The sequence below is a fragment of the Taeniopygia guttata genome, chromosome 3 (genome assembly GCF_048771995.1).
Source record: "Taeniopygia guttata chromosome 3, bTaeGut7.mat, whole genome shotgun sequence".
NCBI classification, from domain to species: domain Eukaryota; kingdom Metazoa; phylum Chordata; class Aves; order Passeriformes; family Estrildidae; genus Taeniopygia; species Taeniopygia guttata.
The window spans coordinates 37446803-37460282 of NC_133027.1; the positions used below are offsets into that span (position 1 = coordinate 37446803).

Genomic DNA, 13480 nt, shown 5'->3' on the forward strand with positions numbered 1-13480 from the left:
AACTTGTAGCATTTGTATGCCATCCTGTATTGCTGCCTGGTCTCCAGTTGCTCCCACTGCAATGCACTGATTTTCTGGCCATAGAAACACTCAGTATCCCCTTCTGCACCCACAGCAATCTGTGGAAATTTGTACTCTTCTTCCAAGTTTTTTCTGTTGAATCATCTTACCTTCTTAAATGAATTTTTTTACCATTTGGATTAAAGTTTCCCATGCATTGATGATTAACTTAGTTCAGAAACTTTTGAAGTATGTTTTAATAACAAAATACTGTTCCTCCAGTGTTACGTACTTGGCATTTATACAGACCTATTTCATATGATAATGTTATCGTCTCCCCACATTAGAGAAAGTTCTGTGTAGAAGAGTTAATCAAAACTTAATTTTCTCAAAGTATCATAGATGAATGCCTCTGAACCCAATTAGTATGCTTTCTGCTAGTCAAATAGACACAAAGATACTGAGGGTGGAGGAAGGAGAAAGGAGAGATGAACAGTATTTCTGTTGAAATAAATTCCTATAATGGGAGTCGATTTGACTATAATTTGATTGAAAAATGTCTATTGTTTTTACATCCAGTGCTAAGAGAAGTGAAAATGGTTTGCACTTAAATTTTACTTTAGGCTTCTTTGTAACACCAAAAGAAAGTATTATTACTGTTCCCTCAAGTTCAGTCTTCTGTATTTTCACACTTGTGGAAAGGCTCATGCTCATGTTCTCCCCCCCCCCCCCATTGCTGACTCTGGATTGAAATAAACCAGACTAAAATGAACCCCGACTGAGGGAAAACTGTTTTGTAAATGTCTCAATCAACCTCCAACCTCAGCCCTACAGATCTCTGCAGAAGCTCAGCAGACTCTCACCAGGGAAGCAGAGAGAGCTAACCTATACTCCCATTGCAAACATTAACTAATTTATCCAGATGTCAGTGTAAAGAGTATGTCTTACCTTCATTTGTACAGGGAGATGGGGTCATGAGGGAGGGAAGGGGAAAAGGGCTCCTTGCTCATACAATGAGCACTGTCACAGCTGGTAGATGCTGCTTTGGTTTCCCTGTGCCAGCGTGACTGACAGGGACAGCACTGCCCTACCATCGATCCTCAAGGCTGGGGTCATACAGGGATGAGCATGCAGGCTCCGAGTGGGGCACTGCCCTCAAAGAACATGAGTGGGGGATCACTCACAGGGCACAGGCTTCTCTCAGTCTCACACCTGATCACAGGACAACTGGAGAAACAGGTAGGTAGGTATAAGGAGGAACCCAAGCTTGGGGAACTATTCCAGAAGCACAGAGGGTAGAAACTTGACACTGAACACAAAGGGATACAGGTGAAACCTAGCCCCTGCAGGGTTTGTGAGCCTTGGAAGCTGCAGCAGCCCCCAGGCAAAGTGAGAGCAAACCTCATGCTGTAGCACAGGACAGAAGCAGCCTGGCTGTTTAAAGCATTTCAGCCAAATGTTACTTCCATTCAAGTTAGCAGAACTGCTTGGTTTTAGCAGCAGCTGTGTGGGGCTGGGCTGCTGGCTGGGGTTAAACCATGACAGAGGACTATCAGAAAGCAATATCATCTATTGAAAATAAATAGCTCTTGACCAACTAATTGGATATTGTAAAATTACAGTATAAATTTAACTGACATTTCAAGAGTATCAATGCTATGAAATAAAAATATTTAACACTTTGCTCACAAAATCCTAATAACACAGGGGAGTAACATAAAATGTGACACATCATAGTGATTGAGAAAGGATTGAGAGGAAGCATTGAAGAGAGAAAAATCTGCATGAGAGATGCAAGAGGAACAAATCTGATTTCAGCTCCCTTTCTCTCTCTGCTGAGCATAGATGAATCCTAGGAAATTACCTTGCTGTGCCATCACCTTTGAGAATACTCTGAGATTGTGAGAGACAATTATGCCTTACACATTATGCAAATATAAAGTCACACCTCTTAGGCATAGAAGTGAAGAGCTGCCATGCAGAGGAGCAGGGATCCTGAAGGACTGCTCCAGTGAAAAACCAAGCCAACAAAAACTACACAGTGTGACGTGCTGGCCCAGGCACATCAATCCCCTTAATGCACACAGAGCAGAGGACTGAGCAGGGGATAGAGAAGTTCCCATACCTCTCCTGGTGTGCTCAAATGTCAGATCTTGTTTGGCATTTGCACTGAAGCACCTCAAAGTCAGAAATGATTGAGAGAAAGACCACAAGAATTGTACACAGTAAAAAACAAGAACGTAACAGCAGTGGAGGCAGGATCTTAATTAGAAACAAATGATAAAAATCAAGATAGGCTTTTTAGCTCCTGAAAAGTGCCACCTAAACAGCTGCAGCTTGAAAAAGGAGACTGCCTTTCTACAATACAAGTCCAGGGGCTGATCCAAGTAGGTGAGCTACCAGCTGTAGGGTTATGTTCAATAATAAATTGTCAGGGAAGACTCCAACAGACCTCTTGCACAACTTTTGATGCAGCTGCACTTAACACTGAATGGATAAGCTACACAACATTAGCCTGTCATAGAATATGTACTTCAGGCACCAATTGCTTTCCTTCTGGTTCTATTCAAGATCAAATTGCACTTTAAAAGGGCACAATGAATCATGGCCACTGCTGGGCTGGGGAGCTCCTACCTCAGAGAAAAGCCACTGAAAAATGTGGACCATTTTCTTGGAGGACTGAACAACAGTAACACTGAAGTATCCTTGTACTTTGCACTGGTACCACAGCACCACTGGAAAGGCATCAAAAGCAAATACATCTTTAGGGAAAGTATTTTAAACCATTGACTTTATTAAAATACATAATACACTGATTTTAGAGGAATGTACTTACATTTTCTGGAAACTCCACTGAACCCAAATTTTAATTATATATTTAACAAATGACAAAACAGTGGATGAAATCATGCTGTACACCAAAGAATAGACAAGTTAGGGTATTGTTTTTCATCATGATCATTATTTTCCTGGCACAGGCTCTTCTTTGCTTTTTAGCTTCAATCTCTTGAATATCTAGTAGCAGAGAAAGGAGGTTTACATTTCTCATGGCATTAAACTCATCTGGTCCAAGTGGAAGTCCATTTGTTTTCACCACCTTCATTCAAACCTTGCCCAGGAGCCTCGCCTTCCAGAAAAGCAAAGGTGATTGACCTCTCTGAAAAGCTACAGGTCACAGTGCAAGATGAGTTCAACAGTCAAATGTGAACATGGAGCTCTGCATATTCTCAGATTCGTTACTCTTTCAAAATATCCATTTCAAACCAAGAGTGGGAAAAAAGACACTGTCAAAATACAAGGGCCAAAACACATACATGGACTTAGTGGAATGCACATGGAAGACAGCTTGCAGTGCTGCAGCTCTGAAGTAAAAGGTAAATCAGAAGCCAGGTCTTGTTGAAATACAAGGTGCAAGAGCTGGGAAGGAGAAAGACAGAAATAACCTGGACACATTCTTAAAAATAATGAAATGTCCTAACCTCACGGAGAAGGCTGTAATCATTGCACACACTGCAATTGCCATGAACCATGGAGATCAGTGACAAAGTGTATGTTATGACAATCTCTCTGACAAGTATAATCTGGGGGAAATTATTCATACTGAGCAAAGAAATAATTAACTGCGTGTTTCAATGCAAGATGCACAGAGGATAGGTTTTCACATCAAATTAATAAGGCTCTTTTTAAGAGATCATTTTGCAACCTTGCATAGGTGATATTATATCTTTTCAATAGATAATGTGCAGAAACTATATACAGTTGAAAAAAAGAACTTTGATGAAAGCATTTTTTCCCCTCAAGTTTTACCATAGTATAAAAAGTAACTTATATAACTCCTTCAGTTCTGTAAAACACATATGGAATATCCCAGAAAGAGAAACCAGGAACGCCATCTAAATGATGCCGTGTGCATTTATACAACAGGTTGAAACAACCAGAGAAGCCACCACAAAGCAAAGTCATAAAGTTTACACATAGAAAAAAACAAAACAAACCAGGAGTAAATTTTGTTTACAAACATGAAAACTCATTTAAACATAAATGCATTTTAGTTATAACAAATTAATGACCTTCACTAATCAGACTACTGAATGCATGGATGACTCACACACTAAGTAAATGATAGAAAGAGCCAATTCAATCCCTGCTTGATAAATGGACAGTAAACTTTAAAATCTGCATTTGGTTTCCAATTAATCCCAGCTCAGAACAACTCCTCCCTTAGACAGCCAGACGGCAGCTTCTCAAAACTAATATTATGAACATCTGCCAGTATGCTGCAACAAAAGCCATTAGGGCATTCATGTGCTTCTTCATTTGGTAAGAAAGAAAGTCAGCCAGAGGATGAGCACAGTGCCACAGGACAGCCAACCCCGTCTTTGAAAATGAGTGTCCTGTTCCCTGGGACACTCATTCACCGCCCCACAATGACTTACTTTTGCCCTGCAATTATGTAAATCAAGAGACTTCCTGTCTGATGTGGCTCTCTTCCACTGAAACTACCTTCTCCTTTACACAGGAGCTGCCTGGCATTTGTTTTGCCATTTTGTGCCTGGATGCAAGACTTCATTATCAGCACTGCTTATTACTCTTGCATATCACAGTGATGTGTACTTTTTAGTAGTATTTACAATGGTATCACTGTGGAGAACTAAGCCCTGTACTAGAAACAGTCTCTTTAACAGAGACCTTAATACTAAAGATTTGGTACATTTCTGATCTACAGATAACAAGGCAAAGCTAAAATCAGCCCACTATACATTTGGCATTAGGTTCAAACATGGGGAGAAAGCAAACTTCTAACACATTCCCTTGTTTCAAAGGGATGCTATTTACAATAAGAATTTGCTTTTTTAATATTTCAGCAACAAAAACTCAGCTAATTTCGAAATTAGAGTAATCTAAGGCAACTTAGTTTTTAATCAACAGAGAACACAAACAACATTGCTGTTTGCTGTTAAAGACAAATCTCAAAAATGCAGGGAAACTATGATCTGTTATACTATGGGTGACAAATCACTGCCAGTTTAATAACAACAGTAAAAAAAAAAAACCAACACTTTTGCTTTTTTTAAACACAGCTCCTAAAAAGTACGGCATCCCAGTATTTTCTCAGTTCCAGACTGCTGACATTATAAATTAAAGGTGAAAAGAGATCCATATATAAACAAGGCAGCTTTCCACTGACTTCACTGTACTTGGTTCTTGTCTAAACCTTTGGAAATTTAATTCAAATACCATAAGGTAAGGTTGAATTTCTCAGTTACAAAACAACGTCCATTTGTAAGTGGAATTCAGAAAAACAAAACAAAATGAAAACCAAACTCAAAAAACACACACGAGTATTTAGAGCAATCCAGATCTCTGTTTTCCTGGCTTTCATACTTGCATGTTGCCTCGTGGAGAACTGTACACACACAATCCCCTGGCAAGGCCCTATGTTATGGTACGAGGTCTTTTGGGCGGCGGGGGTGGCATGAGTTCAGTGTCAGGATCAAGGTGGTGCTTCCGCGGCTGTCCTTGGGAAGCTGCTGCACATCTGTCAATGAACTCAAACAGCATCTCCTTCGTCACTGGATTCTGGATGCTGTTGCAGACAGCTGGGAACAAAGAACACATTCTCATATAACTAAACTGATTTGTTCTCGTCGGCACTTCAATAACTTCACCCCCTCTTGGCAAAATAACAACATACTCTGGCTCAAGTATTAAGCCTTAAACGCGTGCTTTGACAAGGCGGTTGTGTCTGGAGTCACGAATCTCTGCTCTGCCCCCCCAGAGAGCAAAGCAATGCCATGGTCCTCTATTCCCATGGGAGTCTCTCTTTCTAAAACAATCTAAAGGCACATGTGTGTCTAAGGCTTCCTGAAGCAACTATAAAACCACCAAGAACTGACAACTTTTTTTTCCACCAGTAAGTACTATAAATACCCTAAACCTGCAATGCATAGTCCTTTTTTTTTTTAACCCATACACCTTCATGGGGCAGAAAGACTTGATACCAAGCAAATGGCATGTCTAGAATACCAGACTATATGATGGAGGAGCAGCCATGGTGCTGCGTGGTGGCCACGGCACACCATGTACAGGCACTCTTGGGGTACTTAACACAACTCCCCAGACCACAGTTTGTACGTCATGGTCCATGGGATTTTATGGAACAAATAGGCTTACTTCACTTTAAACAAATGAAATATTTTTTTAATGCCTTCCTATGTAACTTTGTATTCCTCTAAATAATCCTCCTGAGAGACTTGGAGGAGAAAAAAAAAGGAAAAAAGGAGCATGAAATTAAGTGTGAATCCTACAACTATCTTGGAAGAAAGCACAAAATGATTAGGGGGTAATTGATAGCATGTAAGGGCTGGCCACAGTAAGGATGCAATTTCCATGCAAAACAATCTACTGACCCCCTAGAGCACTAAATGTTAGGACTCCTTAAAATGTATTTGCAGTGTAGCATTGTTATGAATAACAATTATTCTCAAAAACATTCCTTTATTTTCCTGCAGAACACCAGAACCAATGATTACTTCACAATTAATAAAGCACCTTTCTAGAATTATTTTCAATTATCTCACTATTTTTGGTGAAAATGTGGTTTAAGAGTTGCACATTTGACTTTAGCAGTTGGGAAGCATTATGATTACCATTAATTTAGGAACAGAATTCTGGTCTCACTGCAACTGGCGTAACTCATGTAACTGGTGTAACAGTAACTCACATAACTGGTGTATCAACTTTTGAGTGCTGCCTTAGCTTAATCACTCAAAAAAACCTCCTGTTTTCAGTTTGAAAGGTAACAAAGTCCAAAAGCAAGATTCAGACAGATGCTTATTTTGTTGCTATTTCAACCATGGTGAAAAATAAATAGCATTTTTCATCAGGATAAAGCTTATAGAGGAGAGAGGATCTAGAGAAAGTCTCAAATAACAAAAGTATAACTTTTGGAGATTTTGAAAAATGATCAAAAGTGAAAACTCAAAGCCAAAAGAAAACTTTCTGTTCTGAAAATTCCTATAGAAAATCTGAAATATATCCTAAAAATTCTTCCTGTAGCATTTAGTTTCTTTTGATTTTAATTTTTAGGAAGTTCACTGTGTTTTGGGAGAAAAAAAAGGTCAAGAATAATAAAACTGCTCTACAAATGAAGAAAATTAGAAGAGAACAGATAAATATATATGCTCTTACAAATAAAGGAAAGAAGAATATGCTAGTCATTAAAAAAAACAAAAACAAAAACAAACAACCAACCCCCAAAAAATCACAAAAAAAAAAAAAAAAAACTCAAGGGAAAACTAACTATTGAAACACTAAGGTGAACCAGAGAAGAAAAATTATGGTCATGGTCACAAAGAGATGACATTGTACTTGTATGACTTTTGTGGTCCATTCCTCTTTTCTGACAGGACTGCTCAGCAAGTATTTCAGCTACATTCTGTGCTGGTTCCCTAAGGTGCCAATAGATTTATTATCTCCTAGCAAAATGACCACATTGTGTTTACTCAAGAAAATCTACTCACTGCTCAGGCTGAAATACAAGTAGAAGGGTCTAGAGAAAATCCTACATCAGCGTTAGTAATTAGCATGGTCTTAAATATGATTAAATTTCATTTTGGCACTTAAAAAAAGTCAATATGTTTATTGCTATTCAGCCTTGCATACACTTCAATTCAAACTCTTACACTTCACCTCAAGGTATATATCATCCTTTAATTTACAATATTTGGCCAAATACTTTTTGGTAGAGGAACATAAAAGTTTTGCAATGCTGCATAAATATAAACCTTTCATTAGTTTCCCTGCTCCATTGTTTGTGTAACTATTGTTGAAACTCAAGATGACATTTTTCTCCTATTAATTTTCTAGCCCATCTGCCAAATAATGGTTTTGGCATTCTAATGGATTTTTTGTTTAACTAATTCAACTCATAATGTGCCAGTTTCCATTATATCCCAGCAAGCCAAAACAACGCTAGGCATTGATGTCAACTGAAGTGATGCTATTGTAAATAAAAACTTTCTTGGCTCTGACTTGAAAGGCATGCCCTGCCATTTAAAGTCATCTTTGCACAAGTGTTTGCAGTTCTGCAAAGACTTAGGCACTTCATTCTGTATTACCTGTTAAATTCTGCATCAGAGTATTGGTTTGACTGACTTCATCAAATAACCTCGCAGCCAGAGGATTCATGCTATCTAAAAACTAGTGATGACATAAGCATTTGCAAGATGAGGCATTACTTTAATAAGTTAGGGGAGTCAGGACTCAGACCACGAATGGAAACACAGAGTGCCTTTCGTACTTAAAACTGAACAGAGGTAAAACATTAAAATTTTAGCCTGAGAAATTTCTAAAGCAAATTGTTCTACTCACCCATGGCAGTGCTGTAGGCATTTGGAAAGCTTTTGTCTATCCTCTGTCTCATGAAGACCCAGCTGTTGTTCTCAAACTTGCACTCTATAATTTTGTTGTCGTACTGTTTGAGTTCTTTTGTCACCTGTATAAAAAAAATTGTTTAGGATAAACATATTTTAATTCACTTTTTTTTCATTCTTTTAGGTAGAAATAATAGAAGATCAGAAGCTGCCCTGCATTTTTCAGCAATATGCCTCCATCCTACACAAAAAATTTGCACAGAATACATCTCCATTTTACATATGCTCAGCTACTTAACATTTAAAAAATACTTTTCAAATATGCTGTCAATATTCAGCAATTATATTATGCTAAAACATCAGCAGTGCTAACAGAGGGGGGAAAAAAGTCACTTCTGGCCCAAATGCAAATAGGTTTCCATGGGAATAAACTGCTTCCAGTTTAAGTGCTACTGCCAGCCTAAGTGCACAAAATGTATTATCCATGTTTCATCAACCTTCTTTGTTGAAGGTCTCACAGCAAAATGTCAGATTTCAATACTGGGAAAAGATTACAAAAAATGATTTCACTCTTTACATGACTGAGGTTTTTACTTTTCTTCCTTTTTTTTTCCTTCATTTTTCTTTAAAAATTAAGATTGTAACTTCAAAATAATGCAGACTTTCAAATGGAATATATTCTAAATCTCCTTCAGGCCTCTCTTTATTGATTCATAGATTTGTCAGCAGCCTGAGATATTTGTCTTTCTATTTGGCAACACTGTGTGGTTTGGAAATGTAGTTTATATGCATTGGACCTCATAGTTGTTTTGGCTACTTCATCCTATGCATCCTAATCTATGATACAATGCAAAAATTTTCATGTAGCCATGGTAACCTGAGAACCTTATCCAACGCTTTAACAATTTTACCCATATACTTCACTTTGTTCCAAAGAGCCTCTTAGGCAGAATGAAGCTGTATTTAACTGCTAGCTGTGTTTAGTTGCTATAGTTTACCAATAAAAAGCTGTACAAGGTAATGTAACACTTTGGATTCAGGATCTTATGCGTAAGTGCTCTCATAAAAAGGAGGTGGTTATAGCAATTCATTAGCATAATTTTTCACCTCTGTTGACTACTTGCTCCTGAGCAGTGACACGGGAATTTACTACTGACAGAGAGATGCAGATTTGAAAAAGGCCATAGCTGTCTCCAGACAGCTTAATAGCACATACAGGGGGGAAAACCATGACCCCCCCTTTCCATTAACTCCCAGATAAAGACAATTAATTAAGGAAATGGTTCTGAGCATGGATCAAGTCCTCCTATACTGTACAGTACAAGATTTGATAAGCAGAATCCTAACGTTGCTGGCGTTTAATCTGAATACTTGTGTTCACTCCTGGAAAAGGAGTCCGAGGATTCTACTTGTCAAGTGAAATGGAATTTTAAGAAAATGTTGTAAAACTCACAATTGAGTCTTGTCCTGCTGCAGGACTGACAGAGTTAGAGTCAGGTTTTCATGTCACACACTATTTTTTATCCATTCCTGCACATGCAAAGAGTTTTTTTCCTCAAATCATTTACTACTTAAGTGGAGTTTATATCTTCTGTTGACCATTAGATTGCTGCAATCTTTTCATTTGCAGAATGCTCTACACAGCACTGCACTTCTTCCATCTGCACTGAAAAGCTACATGCAGTCCACAGGTTTGACTGACACGTGTTTATGGATGCATTATGTTTCATTAGGTGTATATAAGAAAACACAACATCCTTTTCCAGTATACTATGGATACATAAACCCAGGGAAAAAACTCCTGGCTGTGCAGTGCCTTGGGATTATTTTGAAAACAGCTGCCTAGTGGAAGTGGGGGCAGCAGGGGGTATGGCCACATGTCTGACTTTCTGCAAAAGCAGGGAAATACTAGAAAGATCACCTGATAGAGAAGGAAATGTATAAAATTGCAGGTAATGACTTCAACTAACCACCCACCTCATAAGGTTTTCTCATGGCTTATCATTCTTCTAGTGTTCAGATGCTGGGCATAGTAATAAATTAGATGGCAGCTTTATCTGACTGTGGCAATTAAGCAATATTATTAACTATCGAGAGACTTGCTTGGCCATTCATTAGCAATCTGGAAGATGGATCTTTCCACAAAATATGAACACCTGCCAAAGCATTGACCTAAATGAATTTTCCCATTAGAAAACTGGTGATCACAGCCTTTAATGGTTGCATGTTGTAGTAATTACTTTACAAAGGAAGAAATACAGCACCTACTATTCCCTGTACTTTGTTAAGTGACCTTAGTCTTATATAGGTACTTATTCTAATATAAAATAACCTTTTAGCAACTGCTGAACATTTGATTAAAACTACACATACTCTGAGCAAAACACACTTTTGCATCCACTATTGCATCTTAGTAGACTTCTAAATGGGTACTGTTTATACAAAAGACTGAACAAGGCTGCAGTGATTCTTGTATCCATAATTCACACCTTACATCTACCTACCATGCATATGCTACTTTCTTGTATTTCAGATTCAAAGTGGGACAGGGAAACCATCAAACTTAACTGTCTAGAAATTCCTTCCCTTTGGGAATTAATTCTCAGCTCCTCAGCACAGTGTCTTCTCCGCTATCCCTTTGTAGCGTGCTCATCCCTCCTTCTTCCCTTTAAATATTACAGTCCATAGCAGTATTTGAATAATACACCATCACTTCTCTTCCTGAGAGGTACTTCTTCTAGCTTCTAGTGCATCACAGAAGGTCAATTAGGAATGATGGCAGTTCTCAGGCAAAATGCTTATCCTCAGTGCTGGTACAGTGCCAGTGCTTCTGCCATACTGTTGATAAAAGGCCTTGAGCGAGCACTCAGCAATTTCAAGACAGAAACTCCCACCACACTAAGGACTCCATGGAGCCTCCCTTAATTAAACATTTATTCTTTAGCCTATTTTCAGACAGCCAGTCAGAATTAGAATCCCAAAGGATCAAGTCTTGGACAAGGGGCTGTCAGAGGTGGTCTGCATTGGAACAGTAGCACTGGTCTGGGCAACAAATGTGTCCTGGGCAAGGACAAACAACAATTTGTACACTTATTTCTTTTCAAGAAGAAGGAAATTGTTCAGCAGCAGCAATGTTCAGCGTTCCTGCCCGTAGCTGATTTAATTATCAGGAACCAACCTATTTGCCCAACAGAAGTAATTCCGAAAAACACAGAGGAGCATCCTTTTGGATGATTCAGTACATTACTGCTAGTCTGCAAGGTGTGACTGAAAAAAACCAGGCTTGAGTTGCATCCCCATTTCAGCAATAGTTCAGTATCAAATCACACTGATGTAATAACATGATTGTATCTTCCCCTCCCTACTAAGAAAGGCTTCCCCCATCATCATCTGGGCCATTCACTGGGAAGAACTTCAGTGGCATAAGCTTTTTCTAAGTGTGAAGACAGTTAAGGCTTAGGAAATGTCAAATTTTCCAGGCTCCTTCTATCCTCCATATTCTGTAAGAAAATAAAAATATATTTTAAAAATTTAAAATATCTAACCCATTTCAAATTTTCTTGTGTGGCTGAATAAGAGTCATTTTGAGATGAGTAACATGCAGCCACAGTTTATGTTAAATAAGAGTAAAATGTGAAAAAACCCCTAATATATCCAGCTGAGAAAGAGAATAACCCATTTAAATTTGAATGTAAATTGAATATTTTCTCCAGTCTCATGAAGATGACTTTACTATCTCTGCTGACTACCAGCAGCCAAAGCTTTTCTGTGTCTCTCTACAGGGCACCTATCTGTCAGACTGATCATCATTCCACTCAAACATTAGTCTCATCACCCTTAACTCCAAATGAGAATGAAATTCCTAGGCAAGCTCCTATTCTACATAAGAGGCACTAACAATGCAAATTTAGGTTTTAAGGGAATTAAGTTAGTATTTCAGAAAGCATGTCTACAATAACAAGGCTTGAACTTTACAAATGCATCTACTTTCCCCATTTTCAAGTTCTTTAGAAAGAAAAAAGGAGACAAGTTTTTAAATAAATGGACACTTGGCTGAAAGAAGCCTTATGTTTCCATATGCTTATGTTTTTTTCAAAGCATTTTAAATTATTCCAGTTTAGTAAATAATCTTCTTAAAAGAAAGTGATGCTTGTAAGCAAAATCTTAAAACATTGTATTTCAATTTCTTTTCTCTTTAAATGCCTTTTTGCTGCACTTTCCCCCATTAACAAACACAGATTGAAAAACATTCTTTAATTCACCAATTTCTATTCTTACTCCACACCCCTAGTCATCAGCCAATTTTTAAAGTCTCAGAAGAAAATATCATAATAGTAGATGCAGAAAACCTTCACTTACATGAGAGAAAAAATGAGCAAAAGCAGCTGTTGAAGTCTTACAAAATTAAAAACATAGTTATTTTCAAATAGAGAATTAAAAAGTAAAATGAACCGTAATATAAAGGCAAGATGGATTCTAAATGCAATGGGTTTCTATTTTCTAAGAAGAATCTGCCTTTTTATAGCTAGCATGAGCAATGAAGGCATTTCTTTTTTATATGCTCAAATACACAAACTGTTTGTTTTGTTTTTTTAAACATAAGTTCCAATGCCTGGAGGCGAGAAAAGTTTAGAGCTGATACATAAGGGCCTAGAAAGTAATTCCTTCTCTTGCTGATATCATATTTTCTCCATTAGGATACATTCCCACAGCCAAAGCGAACAAACAAACAGAAGAGGCACATCCCAAAATAAATTATCAGCTGTGTGGTTATGAAGGAAAAACCTTTTGGTTACTTCCCAGTCTCTTACTGCAGGAGAACTGGAGTCCCATACCTCCCCTAGGAGGTCACCCTGCAAAATTAAATCACATTCTTGTAAGAACTGTCCAAAACCATGAAATGTGTGAGATCCCTGTCCAAAGGGTATTGGGATATACTCAGCCACAAATGACACTCTAGTAAATAAAACCACATCTCAAATTCCAGTGTTTGGATTAGTCTCCAACGCTGTGACTGCCCTCAACGCAAAGTACGAGAGACAGATTTCCAAACTTCTCCAGTGGTTTGGAATGTCCAAGACAAGGGGAGAATTAAGCTGCCCACT

General features: G+C 38.1%; 1 protein-coding gene and 1 long non-coding RNA gene across 7 annotated transcripts in view; one reads left to right on the forward strand and one right to left on the reverse strand.

The window, feature by feature from the left end:
- Positions 1-9176, forward strand: part of LOC121469576 (uncharacterized) — a 117658-nt gene extending 108482 nt beyond the window's left edge. For 2 of the 3 annotated variants that reach the window (XR_012054953.1, XR_003959214.4), the window contains one exon: positions 8560-9176. This is a non-coding gene — a long non-coding RNA (uncharacterized lncRNA). The remainder of the gene's footprint in view (positions 1-8559) is intronic. The other variant, XR_005979671.2, reaches the window with a different exon arrangement.
- Positions 2775-13480, reverse strand: part of RNGTT (RNA guanylyltransferase and 5'-phosphatase) — a 170718-nt gene continuing 160012 nt past the window's right edge. For 3 of the 4 annotated variants that reach the window (XM_072926630.1, XM_012572754.5, XM_012572753.5), the window contains 2 exons: positions 8374-8497; positions 2775-5600 (listed from right to left, as the gene is read on the reverse strand). In XM_072926630.1, coding sequence (XP_072782731.1) covers positions 5437-5600; positions 8374-8497 — 288 coding nt within the window. In that variant the 3' untranslated portion in view covers positions 2775-5436. Of the gene's footprint in view, positions 5601-8373; positions 8498-13480 lie in introns of those variants that run through there. The other variant, XM_072926631.1, reaches the window with a different exon arrangement.